Here is a 22,534-nt window from a genome sequence, read left to right on the forward strand (position 1 = left end):
ACGCAGCAAAATACAAAACCTAATTTAAATAGCTTTGATATTCATAAAATGACCACGGACAACTGGGAAGTTTTAAGAATTTTATCTAGAAATCAGTTTCGGAAATTATAAGGTTCACAGTAAAAAGGCAGTCAATAATCAAGATGACGAAAATCACATATCCATAAAGGAACAAAGTAAGGGTAAACATTTAGGTTTTCTAAATGATAGTGCAACAGGGAATATGCTATAAATAGAACTTAAGAATAGACATCTTTAAAAGGGCAAGTTTATGTAAGTATACATTTATACTACGGGAAACATATTTCATGAATATGAATGGGAAATTAGGAATCCTAAAACAACTAAATAAGAGTAAAAAGTGGAATACGCTATAACTCTAGAAATTTACTTCAGTCAGTTCTATAGGAGAAAATTATAGACCACATCAGAAAATTGCAAACTGCAATGGAGAAAATGATTTCTAAAAGGTAGGGTAACATAGGAACACGCTATGAAATTAAATGCGAAATGACTTTAGGATATGCAAAGGTTGCGGAAAGTATGGAAAATTATCATGTGCAAAGGTATGTCTTTATTGAAGCAAAAACAGAAAAATAGAAAGGTGCAGTTTAGAGTTTGCAGCAGTATATTTACCTAGACTGGTGTGAAAACCAACCCTGGCCACGGGTCAGTTAAGGGCAGGAAATACCCCCAGGAAGGACAGACATCAACGGGACAGCAGGTGCAGACTGGACACCCCAGGACAGGACAGGAAAACCAGATTAGGATCAGGACAGGACCACCAAGGCACGACCAGCACCCGCAGTTCGGAAGCAACGCCTGCGCTCCACCCTCTCTGCAGCTATCAGTCAGAACCCCGATTGGGTTAGCGAACTCCCCAGCAAAGTGCTCCGCCAGCACTTAAGGTTTAGTAAAACCTTAGAGTCTATGGTCAAATTCGGACAGAGTGCTCCGCAGCTCTCTGTATAGAGTCTATGGTCAAATTCGGACAGAGTGCTCCGCAGCTCTCTGTATTCAGTCACCTATTGAGTGCGTTGGGTCAGTGACAGGTCAGCTATTCGGACAAGTCGGACAATTTCCCTAGGTGAACCTATACTGTTCTTGGGTCAGTGTACCACCCCCCAATGTTGCAAAGTGTCAGAATCCCCAATTTCGATTGGTCCTAAGGTAGGATGGGTTAACACACCAATCAGAACAGACTTTTCTAAGGCCTAATCTACATGTTTGGGTACCGCCTAGCAAGATTGGGGTTCCCATGAGAGAATACACAGAATACAATAGAAGAATATCATTGTAACAGTTTCAGAACATTTAACTCCATCTCGCTGGGGCAGAGGTGGCTTTCACATGAGCATCTTGACTGTGGCTGCCAGCTGGCTGAGTTCCACTGCCCAAGGTGATTTGCCTCTGGCTGCACGCACATGCGCAGAAGGGACCTTCAAGATGGCTCTAGATAGATTTCAGACCCCCATTTCCCGTGATACATGAAAAGTAAGTGAAAACAAATTAAAACATAGAAATAAATGAATGTATTACATATCATGATTTCGTACTTCAGGTTTGTCATTATAAAAATATACTATGCTGTTAAGGGTAAGTGCTACACATAACGACACGATGAGCAACAGCACAAGCTTCACCACGTTATTACATTGAGCAGCCATCTTGTGGCTATTACGCATGCGCACCCTTTCCCTCCAGACTACATCTACGTAAAGTCACGTGAGTATGACTACCGCATGCGCAGAAGCGAAAATTCAAGCAGTGGCCATTTTAGGTACAAGGGTTAATCGTATTAGTATAACACATAGGCAAGCATCACTAGGATACACACGCACATTCAAAAATACATAAAATTAGTAAAACGAACAATTGGGATTACAGGATTATAACAGATTTCAAGGTTTTTGAATCGAGCAAGTCGCGATGCGAAATCTTGCTCTATCAATCCCCTCTTTGATGATATTTACTATCATCACAAAATAACGGAACCAGATGCCAACTTTCTTTCACACTTTGTACAACTCTATTTCTTCCAACAGGCAATTCAGTTTCTCTTTCTCGTTTTTGGTAGGGTGAGAATTTTTCACCCTTTTGTAAATATGATTATTCATTTCTTCCAATTCAAGCTCATCCGCACTCCGTTTCACTCCTCTCGCATTCACTTGGTACTTCTTTGTGTGTTTGCGACATTTGCAACAGACGAATATGAGGAATAGGATAAAACCTATAACTCCAATTGGCATCAGTACCTTAAACAATAAGCTTCTACCTAAGTTAGCAAACCAATGACCTACATTGGAGAGACCATCAACGAGTCTCTTCCAGGCACTGCCAACCTCGAGTGGTTTGAGTTCCTTTTTCCAAATTAGTAATGTTTTTCACATATCTCTTGAGCTGTATGCTTTTGTCCGGAATGTAAGTGCAACAATGTTGCGCCTTCAGCATCCGGCAGACTCCGCCCTCTTTTGCTAATAAGGTGTCAAGCGCAAGTCTGTTCTGCAAAACCATCGATCTGATCGCAACCATTTCGGTATTGACCAGCAGAAATCCATGAGCTGTGTCAGTAGACAACACATCCACTATCGTGGACAATTTGCAAATTCTGTGAGTGTTCAGAACCACTCCCACTCCAGGTATCAGTGCACTAAAGATACTACCCATTATTTCACCTACGCTTTCTCTTTTGCTACGCACTAAGCCATTAGTGTTTTCACTGCTTCCAGCAACTTTATTCACATGGTATATTTTCAGGAAGACAATGCCAAAATAGCAGCTTCCATACCAGTGATCCGGCAATTTGAAATAAGCCTTGTCTCCACATATATAATAAATTCCTGGAAACACAGGTTCTGACCCATTTTTGAAACCCCAACCTCCAATTACCTTATAATTATGTTCACATTGACTGGAACCAATGAAAATGTTATTATAATAACTAGTCTTCTCGCGGTGAAGACAGAGTTTCCCTTTCTTTTCGAAATCCAGCAACAGAGCAGGCCCCGCCCCGCCAGTTGAGGTGCCTTCCATGTTTTCAGCCCATTTAGGTGTTTTCTGTCTTTTGTCATTTGCCTTTCTTTGGAAACTCTCCCTTCTTTTCTCTGCCATGTTCAAGAATATTTTCTCTTGTTCATGTAATGAACAGGTCAAGTTATCTCTGTGTGCGTCATTTAGGTCTATGGTACCTATAGTCAGAAAGTATTCTCCCATATAACGTGTAACGTCACTTTTAGTATGTACAGGATTCAGATTTCCACGTATAGGAAGTTCAGAAAATATCACGTCTGAGTTAGAGTAATAGTACTGTAATGGTCCTCTTTTGTAAAATAAGCTTGCTAAAATACTACAAGAAATTCCGTAAGTCAAAGGTAAGTGATGATAAGTCATGCCTTCAGCTACAGAAGTAGGTAGCTTCATGCAGACATAGCAATCTTCTATCTCCATAGTTTCTACATAATGTACTAACAGGTTTGCGAAAACATTTAAATGAGTCTGGTTCTTAACTCCATGATAATGCAGTCCTTCCTCATCTGATGCTTCTAAGTCTCGTTTTGTCTGTCTAAGTGCCTTTTAATGTCTTTCTACACTTCGTGTTGTCAGTTCTTCAGTGTCGGTAGTCTGAGTAGGGTCAATATTAGTACTTTTGCTTACCATAAAAGGAATGAAAACTGTTAGGCCTATCCAAACTAATATAACTATAACTATACTACATATACATACCTTGCAGCATGTTTTGCAACAACTGCGGCTAGGTCTACCACTCACGTTTGAATCAGACATCTTGGCTCAGAAGAAGTTTTAAACCCCTCTTTGTGGCCTTGCACAGGTATCTTTATACTGAGCAATTTCACGGCGGTTCGTCCTCTTCTTCTGCAGAGTAAACAGCAATCGGTTCCCCGTCGCTTTCGTCAGTAATATCAAGATCTTCAAGATTTTCCAAAATCAAGTAAGTCCACTCAGTATCTTGATATTTTTCGTTCAGTCTCTTTATTCGATCACTCCTTTGTTTGGAGCTTTCTCCAGTTTGTTCCGCTATTCGTATGCTTTTTCTTCTGTCAGCAAGTTTCTCTTCTACTGTTTTTATTCTCAGCCTTAGTCTCTTAATATATCTTGGTTCGATATTTTTCTTTTTCTTAAGTCTTTTGGCTGGCACTGTGATTTGGCTTTCTTCTATTGCTCTTTTGTTTTCACTTGTTTGTGGCACTTCTGTTTCTGCTTCTTCCCTTCCTGTCTGACTAGTCCCAGGTCTTGTATCTATTTCTTCTGCCTGGTTACTAAGCTGGCCTGGTTCAGGTACATTTTGGGTTTTGCTTTTGAATGTCTCGGTTTCTGTGTCCTGAACACGTTCTTCTAATTCTATCTGATCCTGTTCAAGCACTTCGATCCCTTGATTTTCTTCTGCTCGAACTTTTACACTAGTTCTAGTCTGTCCCTTTTCGATTTCAGGAGTTAGTGGAGGTGTGTCAATCACCTGTTCTGTCCCTGTCTGACCTTCTTCTTCGTCCTCAGACTTGATGTGAATCTCAATAATCTGAGGGTCTTCGCCTGTGCCTGTCTCGACCTCTCTATCCCACTCTCTATCTTCGTAGATTCGCTCTCTTGTTCTGATTTGGTCTTCAATGAGATTGATTATAGGTATCCAATCATCTTGGTTGGTGCTCGGTTGCTCGTCATCAGCTACTTCCGGACCAACGTCTGCAGGACCCTCAGCTGTACTGGTGCTCGGCTGTTCATCATCAGCTACTTCAGGACCGACATCCGCAGACCCCTCAGCTGGACAACCTTCAGCTCCAGGCTCCTTGTCTGGAATTACCTTTTGAGTATGGCTGGCATGGATCCACCTGGGAACGCCGGCACACTTCACCGCTGTCGTGGTCACCAGTATTACTTGGCGTTTTTCTCCCCACCTCGGTGCAAGGCAACTCGAACGAGTGTGCTTCTTGATTCTAACCCAGTCACCAGGAACCAACTTGTGAACTGGAGTTGTCGGGTTGGCGACGGCGTCTTCCCCAATCTGGCGAGAGATAGAACGCACTTGGTCACCCAAGTACCAAATCATCAGTAATGCTTAACAGTTTGTTTCCTGGTACCCATGCTTGTCTCATCACTCTTCCCATCAAGATTTCATGGGGGCTCAGGCCTGTTCTCCGATCTGGAATACTTCTGAGTCCCATCAGAACAAGAGGCAAGGCAGTAATCCAATTCATTCCAGTTGAGTCACACATTTTGGCCAACCTCGATTTTATGGTGCCATTTATTTGCTCTACCACTCCAGAAGCCTCTGGACGATGTGCACAGTGCAACTTTTGTGTGATTCCAAATGCTTTACAGAGTTGGTCCATCACCTCATTCTGAAAATGTCCACCTCTATCTGATTCAATAGTGACTGGAACCCCGAACCTAGGTATCAATTCTCGCAGTAACAATTTGGCTACTGTTAAAGCATCACTCTGTGGGACAGGGTAAGCTTCCACCCATTTTGATAATAGTCAGACAATGACAAGGACATATCTTTTTCCCTCGCAACGAGGCATGGTGATAAAGTCAATTTGTATTCTCACAAAGGGACCCCCTGACTTCCCAATCTTCCCCAGTTCAACTACTGTTCTCTTGCCAGCGTTGAACTGTTGACATGTCATGCACCTCTGGCAAAGGGATTCTGCTACCTTCCTGAACTTCGGGTTGTACCAGGTCTGTTGAAATACCAGAACCATGGCATCCCTACCAATGTGTGATCCTTCATGTATCAATCTGGCCATAGGGGCAAGCAGGTGTCTAGGTAACACAGGCATACCACTCGGGCTCACAATGACACCATCCTCACGTCTTGGTCGACAACCAAGTTCCTTCCACTTCTCTTTCTCTTCCCAGGGCACAGCATGCTGCCATTCTCTCACTTCATCCCACGTAGGCACTTCTTCAAACACCATAAGTTGGCAGCTGTTTCCAGTCCCACCCAGTCTGATATTCATTGACATGCGATCCATAGCGCATTGTTTTGCTACCCGATCAGCAAAATCATTTCCCAATGACACAGGGTCAAGGCCCTTTTTATGAGCAACACATTTGACCACTGCCAATTCTTTTGGTAATTGGATTACCTCTAGAAGGTCTTGGATAACTTTTCCATTTCGAATGAGAGTACCTGATGAAGTCAGGAATTCTCTTTGTAGCCATAATTGGCCAAAGTCATGCACAACCCCATAACAGTACTGGCTGTCAGTATACACTGTTATTCTTTTGTCTTTTCCCAATTTACAAGCTCTTATCAGAGCAATCAATTCGGCTACTTGTGCAGACTTCACTCCGAATAAACAGGATGCTTCTTTAACTCTGTCTAAAGCAACCACAGCGTAGGCAGCACTTAGACCCATCAGTTCGTGTCTCATGCATGAACCATCCACAAACCATTCCTCATCATGTACAGGTAAGGGTGTTTCTTTAATGTCTGGACGGGGCTTGGTACTGAACTCTGTCAAGTTAATGCAGTCATGCTCGTTGTCTCCCCCATCTTCCAGAATCATTGAATCAGGGAGTAGAGTGGCTGGGTTCAAGACATCACACCGAGTAATGGCTATATTTGCAGCACCCACTCTCGTATTTAGTCAGCCGACTAGGGGTGAGATACTGAGTCTTAATTCGGGTCAGTAGGATCACAACTGCATGGGGAACATACACAGTTACAGGATGTCCCATGACAATGGATTCACTCTGCTCTAAGCTTGTGCAAGTGGCAGCTACCGCTTTCAAACACCCAGGTAATCCAACAGCCACTGGATCCAAAGTGGCAGAAAAATATGCCACGGGTCGTCTGGTCAAACCATGCTCCTGTGTTAGGACTGACAATGCACAATTATCACGAGTGTCACAGAATAGAGCAAACTCCTTGGAATAATCAGGCATCCCTAGAGCAGGTGCTGTACACAGACAATCTCGTAATTTAGTGAATGCTGTTAAGCTTTCATCATCCCATTCCACAGGGTCCTGTGCTCCTTTCTTTGTCATTTTTATCAAAGGCTTTGCTAGGACTGCGAATCCCACAATCCATTGCCTGCAGTAACCTACAACTCCAAGGAACATTCTGATTTCTTTCTGAGTACGGGGTAACTGCATCTTTTGAATTATTCGGACTCTCTCTGAGGTGACTTTTCTGACGCCTTTTTCTATCTGGTGCCCCAGATATTTAACTGATTTTGAACAGAACTGCAATGTTTCAGGGGCCACTTTATGTCCCTTCTCACCTAGGTGGTTCAGTAGAGCAATGGTGTCAATCACGCAATCCCTATGACTTTTGGACGCCACCAATAGGTCGTCAATGTATTGCACCAAAACAGACTTTCCAGGTAAGATTAGAGTTTCAAGGCATTTTTTCAAGATTTGATTAAAGATAGAGGGGCTTTCTGTGTACCCCTGGGGGACACGATTCCAAACATACACGTGACTGTTGAAAGCAAATGAGAAAATAAATTTGCTGTCTGGATGCAATGGGATCGAAAAGAATGCGTGACATAGGTCTATCACAGTAAACCATTCAGCATCCCAGGGAATCTGATACAGGATCACTGCGGGGTTCGGGACAATAGGACAGCAAGGAACCACAATCTTGTTTACCTTTCTCAGGTCCTGCACTACTCTGTACTTGCCACTAGGTTTCTTGATTCCAATTATGGGTGAGTTACATGGACTACTCATCACTTCTTGTATGATGTTTGCTTCTAGCAATTTCTGTATTTCAATGGCAACTCCTGCTCTTACTTCGGCACTCATTCTGTAAGGCTTAGTATTTGGGTAAACTGCATTTTCTTTCATGGCTATTTGTATTGGGTCTACATTGGCCATTAATCCCACATCCTTTCCTGTAAAGTCCCATACTTCTGGCTTCACTGTCTGTTGAAGTTCTTCAGGTAAGTCTTGTATAGTCATTCGTTTAATTTCTGAGTCAGGTCTAATTAACATTAGCTTATAAATACCATCCTCGTCTGGGGTTTGAATTTCGACGCCCTTTGGTGTGCAAAAGATGGTACAGTTCATTTTGCACAGCAAATCACGTCCCAGTAAGTTTACTGGACTAGTATCACAGACGACAAATCTGTGCATTTCTTTAAAGTTTCCAATTGAGATCTCCATTGGTTCTGTAACGGGGGTACTAATCAATTGATTAGATACACCCACTACTTGGATTGCTTCTCCCGAGAGGGGTAGGTTTGGAACGTCTGCTGTTCTCACAGTAGAACGGGTAGCACCAGTGTCCAACAGAAAGGTGACATCATTTCCATCAACCTTTCCTTCTATGTATGGCCCTGACTGGTCTACCGGCAAGGAGGCGCCAAGTACAAACTCCTTGTCCTCCCCTCTCAGGCCCCGTCAGTACTGATCGTCACAGAAAAAAGTGTCATTTAATAAATACTGCGAAGTTGCTGCATTTCTGTTCTCATTGCCCCCCCCAGATCTCCACGTCATCACCCTCTGGTGATTTTCCCTTAAAAGTTGGCTTGGGCGCTCGGGGTACTTGAATCGTTTTTACCTGCTGCTGGGTCTTTCTTGGCTTTTCATTCTGCGTCTGTGAAATTAAATCAGGGGTTTGGGTATTATCACTTTGTAAATATGGACACTCGTCTCTCCAGTACCCGATTTCTCCGCACTGGTGGCAGGGAAATTTCTTTTTGGCTTCCTCCCTGCTAATTTTTGCTCGGGGCTTTCCTCCACCTACACCCCCAGGTCCTTGATTTTGGGTACTTTTACTCAATTTATTTAATTGTTTTTCCTGTTGTTCTGTGAGCTTTACTTGTGACCACATCACCTTCTCCTTGAGTGCCTTTTTCTTATCTGCCATCTCGTCCTCACAGTATTTTGCATACCGTAGGACCTTGTCTATTTTCTTGGACTGCCAACAGATTTTGTTATCTTTGATCCATTGACAAATTTTGGGTCTTAAACCGTTTACAAACCTGTAAATGAAGTGAGTCATGTCTTTCATCTCGATGTTATCTATACCACTGTATGTTTTGAACACCTGTAACAGTCTCTCATAAAAGGAATGCACAGTCTCGTCCCTTTCCTGCGTTGTTCTATCTATCTTGGTCCAATCAGTTTCCTTTGCGGGCACTTTTAGCTTCAGATGCTGAATTACCTGATCATATTTTCTCATCACTTCTTTAGAGGGTTCTCCTGTTCTAGAATCCCTCGGGTATTCCTCACTAGGCCAGGCTATGGCTATTTTACACTCGGTCCACAAGTCTACCGGGACCACAATATCAAAGAACCCATCCAGGTCTTTCCACATTCATTTTTGCACTTTTACAAACCTCTCCACCTGTCTGTACCAATCCACAGGCTTCTCTCGTAATTTCGGGAAATCATTAGTAAAGGACACAATATCCTGCCTGGACCATGGAACGTGCACATATTTTCCACCCGGCACTTCACGCATAGGGTACAATTGCTCTGGCTTGTCAGCTTCTTTTAGAACGAATTCTGGGGTCGCCTGTCTAGATCTAGCCTCATCTTTCTTTCTGGCCCACCTGGCTTTCCATCTTTCTACATCTCCCCATTTCTGCAACACTGTCAATAATTCTTTGACCTGCGCCTTCTTTCCTGACACGTTCAGGTTTTCTAAATCTTTGTCTGAAAAATCTGCTCTGTACGGTTTCTGCAAGGGTTTAGACTTAGAAATATCTATTCCCATGCTAGCAGCAGTATCTGTCAATTTCTCATGAAGTACTCGGGCATTCTGGGTAAGACTTTTGCAAATGAACAACAGTTCTTCCTCAGAGTAGGTATTTAATCTGTCTAATCCTACATTTCCTGCCATTAGCTCTTCTATTTCTACTCTTAATTTGTAGAGATCTAAAGGTTTCGTCTGCGGAGTTTGTTTTTCTAATGCTTGACTCCATCTTTCGATTTCCTCAGGTGTAACTAGTGTGACACTTTTAGTACCCGAAGTCGTTTCCATTTGAATTTCCCTCGTGTTGAAAGGATTATGTCTTTTCTGCATCCTTTTCCCTGTATTCCAAATGGGCAGGTCCAATAGTGAGACTTCAGATTCGCACTCACTCGTCTGTTCATCTACGATTAAGGGTTCTGGTCTAGGTTGTGCTATGACTGGGGTAATGACTGGAGGTTTTGGACTCTCTTGTCGGTCCCCATACAACGGAACCACTGGTCCAATAGTCACTGGGATTGTCAAGGCTTCAGGACTTGTATTCAACTGGGAGATTCTTTGAACTATCTCTGCTCTCTGTTGTGCTAGAGCTTCTCGCTCTTTTTCTTCTAATATTCTTTCTAAAGATTTGTCATGTAACACCTGCGGGGTCAGAGTGGGAGCATAACTCGGGGCAGTGGGATGTGTCTCACTTGGTCCTTCACCATAATTAGGTCTTGGGAACAAACTTCCCATACCTAGGGATCTTGGTTCCTTTTCATGTAGAGGCTGTAAGCACGGTATTCCTGACCCTGATGGTCTCGCCTCACCTTCGTAGGGAGGTCTCGAGAAAAAGTCGCTTTCACGGGAGTATCTTGCATCCCCACTAACTGGTAATCTTGGATATAGATCTCTTGTATCTACAGGTCCCAGACCCTCGGTATAGGGAGGTATGAGGCAACCCCCTCCTACACTGGCAGATCTGGCCTCATCCTGAGGATGAAGTCTCCGGGAATTATCCCCCTCACTGGAAGGTCTATTTCTTTCATTATAAGGAGGCGGACTTCTCATAAATAGGTCATCTAATAATTCATCATCCGATTCCCCAATGGGCACCCAATGTTTACATTTTTCTGTTTTCTTATCCCCTGTAGGAGGATCATTCACTGGCATCATTGGAAACAATCCTTCTACAATCATACTTTGCCTCCACTGTTTCATCTTTTTATCTCGGGCTTCCTGCTTCAATTTTGGATAAAATTTTGTCAAACCTTTATCCATACGGGGCTTGTCTCTCTCAAAAGCTTTGATTTCCCACTCTTCTAAAGCTTCGTACTGCGTTAATCTAGGTCTGGGATGTAAATCATTCATTCGGGCTCTCAAATTAAATAAAATCCTGCCATTAAAAGTACCTTCCAACGGAAAAGCCAAAACTCCGTCATCCTTGGTGTATTCTGCCTAGTTTTCTAACCACACACACGTATTGTACCCTCTGTCAAACATCATGAAAGATGCGGGAGTATTTGGAGGCGGAATGACAACACCTTCTCTAGTTCTAACAGGTTTGTCTTTTTTGAAATAATTCTTTACCTTATTCACAAGGGATAATTTCCTCTTGTTTCCGTACATAATGTCGTGTTTTATACCTTTAAACTGATCTCTCCCAAATCCCATACACCGAGGATCAGGTCTGGTATGCGGTCTATACGAATGCCACATATGATTCCTACAAATGACCTTTGTTTACAAATTCAATCACAAATCCAAGTGCGTCTTTTATTTTCGTGCAACCAATGAAGTGCACGAGTTCAAATATTCTCGACCAATGGGTGCGCGGCCTTTTCGCGAGACAGTTCTCACGCTTCGGCACTCACCCCTCCTTTACAATTCCAGCTCCGCTACACACCCGCTGTGTCTACCAATCCCAGCGCGACTGACTCCCTCCTTCACAAGGTAACGGAAACTTTCTTTCTAAAGTGCTAGTGCTTGGTTATTTAACAACGAATACACATTCGCCACTGTGCTCAAGTGTCTAGACAGGAAAGAGTTTTGTTTCACTGCAAGTAAACTATTTCCATTTACTTTTCACACACTACGGATAGATCCCTTCTGCCTACCCTTCACTCAAGCATTAGGGAACCCGTTACTTCTTTGACTCATCCACTTCTTTTCGGGATATATACTGAGCCTAAAGTTTCACCAATGTACCCCTTTGCTATCACTCAAGCTCCGACGAACCTGCTACTTTTCCGGTGTGACCCTCACTAGGTTATGCCACAATAGGAATTTTGCTAATGAAGCTCGTTGCTAACATTTATTCAAACATACATTCATACAAACCCTAGTTAGTGCTTCCAGTTCTGCCTAACCTGCACCAACTTTCCTTGAAAGCCAGTGACCTCAAAGCAAGTGGATTCTATTCACCACTCGCTATTCAATTCCCAGGGGATTTCTGACAACACATTAAACGCTTTACAAACGAATGGATTAATACATATAACAGTATAATAACAAGAATAACGATTTTAAAACATTTCATAATTTTTCAAAGCAAACATTTCAAGTGAGTGATCAAATCACCCGAATTGCCTACTCTCATTAGCAGCATCCAACTTAGCTAGACTAACTAGTCCTACCTAACCTTTAACTATTCCCTAACCATCCTCTGTGCTACCAGAAAATTACTGATAGAGATCGCAGGTCACCCGACCAATAATTACACCACTTTGGTTTTCGGGCCCATATACTTCACTTCACCATATACATTGATCAGATGACCTTACAATCTACTACCAATAACCATGAGTCCCTTCGATTTGTTTCTAGAGTACCCGACTTACCATCCACCGTTACGGGTACCTATGACCACGATGGGTCAGGGAGCTAGCTGTAAAAGGAAACGCAGCAAAATACAAAACCTAATTTAAATAGCTTTGATATTCATAAAATGACCACGGACAACTGGGAAGTTTTAAGAATTTTATCTAGAAATCAGTTTCGGAAATTATAAGGTTCACAGTAAAAAGGCAGTCAATAATCAAGATGACGAAAATCACATATCCATAAAGGAACAAAGTAAGGGTAAACATTTAGGTTTTCTAAATGATAGTGCAACAGGGAATATGCTATAAATGGAACTTAAGAATAGACATCTTTAAAAGGGCAAGTTTATGTAAGTATACATTTATACTACGGGAAACATATTTCATGAATATGAATGGGAAATTAGGAATCCTAAAACAACTAAATAAGAGTAAAAAGTGGAATACGCTATAACTCTAGAAATTTACTTCAGTCAGTTCTATAGGAGAAAATTATAGACCACATCAGAAAATTGCAAACTGCAATGGAGAAAATGATTTCTAAAAGGTAGGGTAACATAGGAATACGCTATGAAATTAAATGCGAAATGACTTTAGGATATGCAAAGGTTGCGGAAAGTATGGAAAATTATCATGTGCAAAGGTATGTCTTTATTGAAGCAAAGACAGAAAAATAGAAAGGTGCAGTTTAGAGTTTGCAGCAGTATATTTACCTAGACTGGTGTGAAAACCAACCCTGGCCACGGGTCAGTTAAGGGCAGGAAATACCCCCAGGAAGGACAGACATCAACGGGACAGCAGGTGCAGACTGGACACCCCAGGACAGGACAGGAAAACCAGATTAGGATCAGGACAGGACCACCAAGGCACGACCAGCACCCGCAGTTCGGAAGCAACACCTGCGCTCCACCCTCTCTGCAGCTATCAGTCAGAACCCCGATTGGGTTAGCGAACTCCCCAGCAAAGTGCTCCGCCAGCACTTAAGGTTTAGTAAAACCTTAGAGTCTATGGTCAAATTCGGACAGAGTGCTCCGCAGCTCTCTGTATAGAGTCTATGGTCAAATTCGGACAGAGTGCTCCGCAGCTCTCTGTATTCAGTCACCTATTGAGTGCGTTGGGTCAGTGACAGGTCAGCTATTCGGACAAGTCGGACAATTTCCCTAGGTGAACCTAGGGTAGATATACTGTTCTTGGGTCAGTGTACCACCCCCCAATGTTGCAAAGTGTCAGAATCCCCAATTTCGATTGGTCCTAAGGTAGGATGGGTTAACACACCAATCAGAACAGATTTTTCTAAGGCCTAATCTACATGTTTGGGTACCGCCTAGCAAGATTGGGGTTCCCATGAGAGAATACACAGAATACAATAGAAGAATATCATTGTAACAGTTTCAGAACATTTAACTCCATCTCGCTGGGGCAGAGGTGGCTTTCACATGAGCATCTTGACTGTGGCTGCCAGCTGGCTGAGTTCCACTGCCCAAGGTTATTTGCCTCTGGCTGCACGCACATGCGCAGAAGGGACCTTCAAGATGGCTCTCGATAGATTTCAGACCCCCATTTCCCGTGATACATGAAAAGTAAACGAAAACAAATTAAAACATAGAAATAAATGAATGTATTACATATCATGATTTCGTACTTCAGGTTTGTCATTATAAAAATATACTATGCTGTTAAGGGTAAGTGCTACACATAACGACACGATGAGCAACAGCACAAGCTTCACCACGTTATTACATTGAGCAGCCATCTTGTGGCTATTACGCATGCGCACCCTTTCCCTCCAGACTACATCTACGTAAAGTCACGTGAGTATGACTAACGCATGCGCAGAAGCGAAAATTCAAGCAGCGGCCATTTTAGGTACAAGGGTTAATCGTATTAGTATAACACATAGGCAAGCATCACTAGGATACACACGCACATTCAAAAATACATAAAATTAGTAAAACGAACAATTGGGATTACAGGATTATAACAGATTTCGAGGTTTTTGAATCGAGCAAGTCGCGATGCGAAATCTTGCTCTATCAGATGTTAGCTTAATCTCGGCAATTCCTGGTATGAGGACCCCCTTTGTCCGGAGCCCACTGCAGCTTGCACCAACCATTACTTTCACAAGCGCTGCCAATGACAGTACTATCACTACTAGTCACTACTAGTCATCGCCCTTGTGACTAATGCATGCAGCCCAGGCTATTCTTATAGCTTTAGGTGGCAGGTATCACCGATTTTAATATATATTTACTTATTAAACAACAGCTATTGTGCTCCTTAAAAATAAGACAAACAGTGCCACCATGTGGCAGGTTGTCATAAGAGCCAGTGTTGACAATAAAGTGTGGGTGCCGAGTCCTAGAAAACATTGGCTCGAATTAAGGACTGAAGGACATAGGGGACTGGGGCTAATAAATCTGCTGCACGGGCGCCACCACCAGTGCTAAAGCAGCCCTGTTATTGGCCAACCATCCGGTGTCCTTTAAGTCGCCTGCCGCCCTTTCATTATCAGGCACGCTGTAATTGAGTGAAGGAAAGAGCCAAAGAACTTGGTTCAATTAAAGACTTTTATTCAGATACATTTCAAATTTGAAAGATGCGAAACTTGCTTTCATTGTTTTGAATCGCATGTCTTCATTTCTTCACTTCTTTGGGAGCCACAAAGTACTTTTTTTGTGTCTCTAATTTCAGCCTCTCTCGACAGCAGTATTTCGAAGAAGCAGTACAAACTTCTTTAAGTCCTATATACAAATAAGAAAATGTGTTGAGTTTTTTCATTTTTGCTTCCGGGTCAAGGGGGAGGTGCTAGGGGGGGCGGACCAGTGGGGACTGGTCCGCCCCAATTAAGGTTAAAAGGCCGGGAGAGCGCAGGAGGCGCCCTCTTGTCCCCGCGCTCTCCAGGCCTGCAAGGGACAGAATAATCTTTCCCACCCACCAGCCCCTGAAGCAGACTCTTGGTTTTGTGTGTTGATTGGTCTTACCAATTTTGGTTCAGTGTTCACTGTAAATATCGTTGGTGTCAATTTTTCCTTAGACCTTTTTCCCGTTTACAGGATGTGAATATTGAGGGTAAGCATTTGGTGCACATTAAAGGTGGATATACATGTTTTTTCCTTAGGCCTTTTTTCCCGTTTACAGGTACCATAATTGTCGTATTTATTGTAGTCCTAGGTCAGGCAGTAAGGTCATGATCGGTGAGCAGTCAATTTAAGGGGCGTCACCATTCTTGAATGGGGTCGCCCAGGGGGAGGGGCCAATGGTCTGTCCTAGAACTCCAGGGGCAGGATATCCGCTTGGTTGGATGGGTGCGGGAGAAGGGGGAGTCACGCTTTCTTTGGGCTGGTTAGCCACCCCGCACGTACACTATGACGTTAGTACACGGCGCAGAGTGAAAGGCCCCCCTTCTTTGATTAATGGAGTTCATGGAGCGTACGGGGGTAACCACTCTCCCGGTAAACGGGCCCTCTGCACATGCGCACTCGGACGTGCGTGAGTGCGTAGCTGATTAATAGAGATCTGACACCGGTTAGCGACTTTGCCGTAGGCCCAAAAGCTAGGATATGCAAAAATTCATACGCAGGATGTTATGTTATGTTATGTTATGTTAATTATATTTCTATCGCGCACAGCTGCCCCAGCAAAGGGGCGTCCCGGCGCTTTTGACAGGTACTATAACATAACACATATTAAAACGGAAGAATATTAAAGAACAGGAAACAGAAAAGTTTTAATCGCCTGCCTAAAGGCGAACAGGTCATTAAGAGCTCGAATAGAAACCGGGAGCGAATTCCATATCCCCGCTGCGAGCACCCGGAATGAGCGGCCGCCCATTCTACTCAATTTAAAGCGGGGACAGACTGCCAAGTACAGCGCCTCTGATCTTAATGATCTTAGAGGGATGTACGGAGTGAGTAGATTAGCAAGAGCCGGCGGCGAGGAGGATTTTAAGATTTTGAAGGCCAGACACAGCACCTTGAACTTAATCCGCTGTCTGACCGGAAGCCAGTGAAGGGCCGAGATGGTACCTGACACCGAACAGTGTCTAGGGAGGCCTACGATGGCTCGTGCCGCAGCATTTTGTACCCTCTGGAGCCTAGAGGCCTCCGCCTGATTCACCCCCAACATCAACGAGCTGCCGTAGTCCAGTCGGGATAAAATCGACGCCTGGACCACTAGCTGTCTGGTGGGGGGATCAAAGTATTTCAAGACTGGTCTTATACCCCGCAAGATACCATAGCACGTGGCGGCTGTCCTTTTTGTATGTTCCATAAAAGAGAGCCCGGGGTCTAACCAGATGCCCAGATTTTTCACTCCGGACGCTGGAATCGGAGTGACGCCCAACTCTCGTGGCCACCATTGCTTTCCCCATAGCTCGGCGTGCTTCCCCAATACCAACACCTCAGTTTTGGTGGCATTCAACTGTAGGCAATTGGTGCGAAGCCAGCCTGCTACTGCCACAAGTCCCGCCCGGAATCTTGGAGCCTCCACCTCAGGATCTCCACTAAGTGTCACCGCCAGCTGCGTGTCGTCCGCATATGAGGTCATGACCAAACCCCACTGCTTGACGACCGCAGCTAGCGGCTTCACATAGAGGTTGAACATTGTAGGGCTCAACGAAGAGCCCTGCGGGACTCCAAGCTCCAGGGGATAGATGGTAGACTGGCCTGGTGATATCGCCACCTTAAAGGTTCGATCAGACAAAAATGATCGAAACCACTCCAAAGCGGTGTCAGAGACTCCAGCCTCCTCTAGGCGTTGGATCAATATCTGGTGGGACACAGTATCGAAAGCAGCGCTAAGATCTAGTAATAGAAGCGCTGCTGTACGACCTGAATCAAGTACCTGGCGAAGATGTTCAGTGATGTAAAGTAACGCCGTCTCGGTACTGTGTCCTGGCCGGAAGCCGTTCTGACTGGGATCCAGTATCTGGTTACGGGCCAGATGCTCAGCCAGAACCGAGTTGACATGTGCTTCCGCTATTTTAGAGATCCAAGGCAATAGGGAGATGGGTCGGTAGTTTTCTAACAACCGAGGGTCAGAGTTGGCTTTTTTTAGTATAGGAGTAACCACCGCTTGTTTCCAGGCGGTGGGAACTACTCCACTGGACAGCGACATATTGATAAGGTTCAATATGGGAGTCCGGCACAGCGGAGAGAGTGTGTTGATAAGAACCGGCTTCAGCGGGTCCAAAGGGGAGCCTGATTTGATCCTAAGGCTAAGTTTGTCGAAGATCTCCAACGACAAATCTGGTATTATAGCCAGGGTCTCATACCTCAACGGATCAGAGTCAGCTACCGCACCAGTCGGCTGACATAAATCAAATCCTCGATAGATTTTTTGCACTTTCTCCAGGAAAAAGATGGCCAGATTCTCACAATGGGAGTCTGTGCAAATCACCTCTGAGGTGGCTCTTTTTTTCATAAGGTCCTTCAGAACCTTAAAAATCAGTTTGGAAGGGTTAGTGCTGGCTGCAAATTCCTGAGCGTAGAATGTGGCCCGTGTTCTGCAGATGGCCCTATGATAGTGTTTTAGAGCCGCAAAATACCGGATTTTTAGAGTAGGATCATAAGATCTTCTCCACTCCCTCTCTATTTTCCGGCAAGACTTTTTCAGCTTGGCAAGAGACTCATTATACCAAGGGCTAGCTGTTTTTGCCCTACATTTCGACCACTTCAGGGGTATAAGGGAGTCAAGAGCCTCCGAGATCCATGAGCAGAACTGTTGGTATCCTTGGTTCACATTATCAAAATCGCTCAAAGGTTTCTGTTCCAATAGATTATAAAAATCTTCAAGTTTGAGCTTATGCCAAAGCCTTTTTAAAATCGGCCTGTCCACTGATGTAAAAGACTTATCGTGGATAGGACAAAAGGCTTCCACTAGCAAGTGGTCCGTCCATCCCATCTGGATCGGATCTGTCATCTTCACCCCATCCAGCGTGGTAAAGAAGGGGTCCAAGATATGGCCCCCTGAGTGGGTCGGAAGAGTGACAAGCTGGTTGAGTTGGAGGGCTTCAAGATCCGCCAGCAGAGTGTTCACGGTTGTGGCCGACCTATTATCAAAATGAATATTAAGGTCCCCAATGATGTTAAAATTGGCACAACCCATCGCTATAGGACTGACCATGTCGGCCAGTGCGGACCTGAAGACAGAATCATTGCCGGGTGGGCGGTAGATGAGCATACCGCTAAGCGTAAACTGATGGCTGAAAGCCACTTTAAAGATGGCACTTTCACAGGCAGGCAGCCCTGCAGGTTTCCATTCAGCAGGAAAGCAGGATTTGACTGCCATAGCGATACCCCCTCCTCTTGTGGTCCTGTTGGACGTGAAGACCGTGTAATTCTGAGGGAAGGCGAGGTTTAAAATAGCTGAGTCTGGATCTTGAAGCCAGGTTTCAGTTAATAAAAAAAGATCAGGATCTTCTTTTTCAACAAGGTCGTGAATGAGCTGGTAGTGTTTGACCAAAGACCTCACGTTTAGACACCAGAGCCGAATGTCCCGCGGCGCGCCACCTGTACGAATTACAGAAGTAGCGTCTTCCAAGGAACGAATCTTCGTGGGGCTCACAAGTGACCAGCCCTTACAGGGGCATCTATATGGGCCTGCTAATGGGTCAACAGGCTTACACAGGTGGTCCCTGTTTCTATGTCCTATAGCTAACAACTCTGACCGTGAGTATAACAACATACCAGCATCAGTTGAAGATGTCCAGAGCTAACCAATGAGTCGGGCCTGCCCTGCCTCGCGCTTCCTCGTCGCTGACGAGCGCAGACGGGCAGGACTCAGGCACGACTCCGGCTAAGCGAGGGCGACCCACCTGCGCGTCCCGCTGCGCGGTGGAGGAGAGCATTAAATAGGCCCTCCAGGCCCAGCGCGAGCACGATGACGCTCCAAAATGGCGGCCGTCAAAGTAAGGTAGAGCCCAATCCAAGATGGCCCCTGTGTAGGGCAACCCCCGGGACCCGGACTCGCCAAAACGGCGATGGAGATTACGTTAAATGCAGGTAAGAGGGAGGGAGGGGTGTGGAGCCCTGCCTAATCCCGCTAAAAACGAGGGAAAATAATTAAAGCTGCAAGTGAGAGTAATGTCCAGCAGGACAGTTAAAATATCAAAGCGCCGGCAGCAGCGCATGCGCAGTGCGAGTCGTACCTGTCAAGGCAGATAGATTGAAAAAACCGCCTTAAATAGGCCCTCCAGGCCCAGCGCGAGCGCGATGACGCTCCAAAATGGCGGCCGTCAAAATAAGGTAGAGCCCAATCCAAGATGGCCCCTGTGTAGGGCAACCCCCGGGACCCGGACTCGCCAAAACGGCGATGGAGATTCCGTTAAATGCAGGTAAGAGGGAGGGAGGGGTGTGGAGCCCTGCCTAATCCCGCTAAAAACGAGGGAAAATAATTAAAGCAACAAGTGAGAGTAATGTCCAGCAGGACAGTTAAAATATCAAAGCGCCGGCAGCAGCGCATGCGCAGTGCGAGTCGTACCTGTCAAGGCAGATAGATTCGGTTAGGAAACACGCTGTACTAGACATTTGTTAAGGTTAGCCCTTCGATACCTGTCTACATTGCTTGTAATCTACTGTCAAATTTTTGCATATTAATGCTTGTGTAAATATTGTTTATTTCAACAATTTTTAATTTCTTTTCATGTTTTAAGAAATACGGCCGCCTTCCAAAGAAAAATCCTCACATGTCTAACTGATTTAATGGTTTAATGTTGGTGGTGCACGAAACGGGGAGGGTTGTGGTCGGTAGTCCCTGACCATATGGGCAATCTAGATTAAAATGAACTGACATTTTTACATTTTCCCTAGTGCATTTGTACCACGATGAGGGGTATTGTGTCTGACCACTGGTGAAAAAGAAACTCTAACTTTCGCTTTCAGTAATAGCACTATGTGAATAAACATTCTTCACAAGTAAAACATGTCTCCTTTAATTTAGGAGAGGAACAAAAATGTGGTGCCGCACCTACAATTTCCAAAGGCGATATCACTGAAAAGCGAGAGGAATCCTATATTTCTGGATCTGTCCTGGAGTACAAATGTCAAGAATCTTTTAAAATAAAGGGACCCAGCAAGGTGACGTGTCAGAACGGGATATGGTCTGAGCTACCAGAATGCACAGGTATTTATAACATTAATACTGACCCTTCAAACCATGACAAACTGGTCTCTTATTAATTGTTTTTTATTTTACGGAGTTTTATATAGCGCAAAATTGGCCCGGTATCGGAGCGCTTTACATAACACAAGTTGCGTTACATGAGGACACATTCATTTTTGTTGAGCACAGGGAGATTAAGTGATTTGACCAGAATCACAGGATGTTCAGCTCATTGCCGAGACTCGAACCCGGTTCCAAAGATTCGAGGTCAACTGCCCTAGCCGTTAGGCCAACTCCTCTCCCCAATTTTCCAGTTACATGCCCATAGCTGTAGTAAACCGTTATCTAGATGAATTGATCAATGAATTCAATGTTCAAAATGAGGAGGTTTTGCTCTTTCAAGCCACATTGCCCAACTTTCTAGTGTGAGGGCGGGGGGGGGGGGCATCCAGTGAATTACGTCGTAGTACATCTCAAAACCCCAGCCGACGTCTCCAAACAAAGCACCATTCTAGAACACATTTTGTTGGTGATTGTTAGAGATGCATAACTGAGTTCACCAGTGTTTTCATTTCTGCATTGGGTGGTCTCTTTAAGCAGACATTCCCTGCAGCAAGTGTGATGCATCATTGTTTGTATTATGTGATGGCATTACTTATTTTCGTTCTAGCTAAATTTGTGCTGTGGCAGCAACTCAGTCGTGAAATTCATATCATGCATTAGGTTAGAAGTGAGAATAAGAGCAGACTGCAATTTATAGCATTTTTTTAGAAAGCTCTCAAACATTCTGGGATGCTTTTAAGAGAATGAAATGTCACACAATTCACATTGGTAATATATTTAGCATATCTTCAAGAACGTTGAGTTCATGTTTTTTATTTATTTTAAATAAGAGGCAATATGCAAATGGTACAAATATTTACATCAAAGCAGAGGGAGCGTTGCTTTCCAGATGTGCAGGTCATTTCTGCAGTTGGTACAATTAAAACTTTTTTCCAGTAAACCTAAAACACATCCGCCAACGTTCATCAGGTATGTCAGAAGTTTTTGCAGGGCCAATGTCAAAAATGTCATTCCGTTCTCCACATGCAACAAGAACCTGTTTCTAAGTTAAAGAGAAGTTAAGTGAAACTGTGCAACCTCGCCTGATCCGAGAGCCTGAGAAGTTCACCTTGTCCTTCACCCCCACCCATCAATCCAGAGAAAAGCCACGATATCCTCAACAGAGTCAATGTGCAAAACGTAATTTAAAAACTCCCTGGTCTCCACCATATATCTAGGAGTGATTCGAACTGCAATAATAACTACCCCGTATGGGAAGACTCCACATTGGCCTCCTGGCCTGTGAAACAACTTGCAAATCAAATCCTGGGGCATGTCGACAAAGTAGCAATGTGGGCCACTGTGGTGATGGAGGCCAGAGTGGAGAGTTATACCATCATTCTACTGGAGCAAATGGAGCAAGCACCGCTTTTCCAGTTGGCTCTTAAACCAGGTGTGGCTCCCAAACAATAATGAACTCTCTGAAATCAAATTCCATATGCAGCTAACAAATTACCAAGACGAAAGGCCTCCAGACCTTTTCACACATTCGCCAAGAAAACAAAACCTAACCTGGCCCATTGTCACTGGGCTTGGAAAGCCATGCTGCTATACTGTGGGCTCCTAGTCGACACCCATAGGATTCAGTGACATTTCCAAGACCCACGGTAAATCTGAAAGAGCAAAATCTGCGAATTCTAAGCTTGAAAATTGTAGGCCTAGGAAAGAAGCTAGGAGACAATGATTGGTCTCATTTTATAAAAAGGCAAGACATTGTCGCTTCCAAGACACATGGGCAAAGGATGCCATCAAGCTTGCTGGCTTCACATCCTACACCACCCCAGCCTCAAAGCAGAAAAAAGGAAGACTGAAAGGTGGGCCCACTATCCACCAACCTCTGACCCACCACAGCAATCACCTTCTCTAG

At 44.3% G+C, this 22,534-nt stretch overlaps 1 protein-coding gene across 1 annotated transcript in view; it reads left to right on the forward strand.

Annotated features, from left to right (window-relative positions):
• The window catches only part of LOC144775999 (coagulation factor XIII B chain-like), an 89,872-nt gene that overhangs the window by 35,220 nt on the left and 32,118 nt on the right, over positions 1 to 22,534 (forward strand). Inside the window, exon 2 of the mRNA XM_078659250.1 lies at positions 20,404 to 20,586. Within this exon, the coding sequence (XP_078515376.1) occupies positions 20,404 to 20,586 (183 nt within the window). The remainder of the gene's footprint in view (positions 1 to 20,403; positions 20,587 to 22,534) is intronic.

The sequence above is a fragment of the Lissotriton helveticus genome, chromosome 1_1 (assembly GCF_964261635.1).
Source record: "Lissotriton helveticus chromosome 1_1, aLisHel1.1, whole genome shotgun sequence".
NCBI lineage: Eukaryota > Metazoa > Chordata > Amphibia > Caudata > Salamandridae > Lissotriton > Lissotriton helveticus.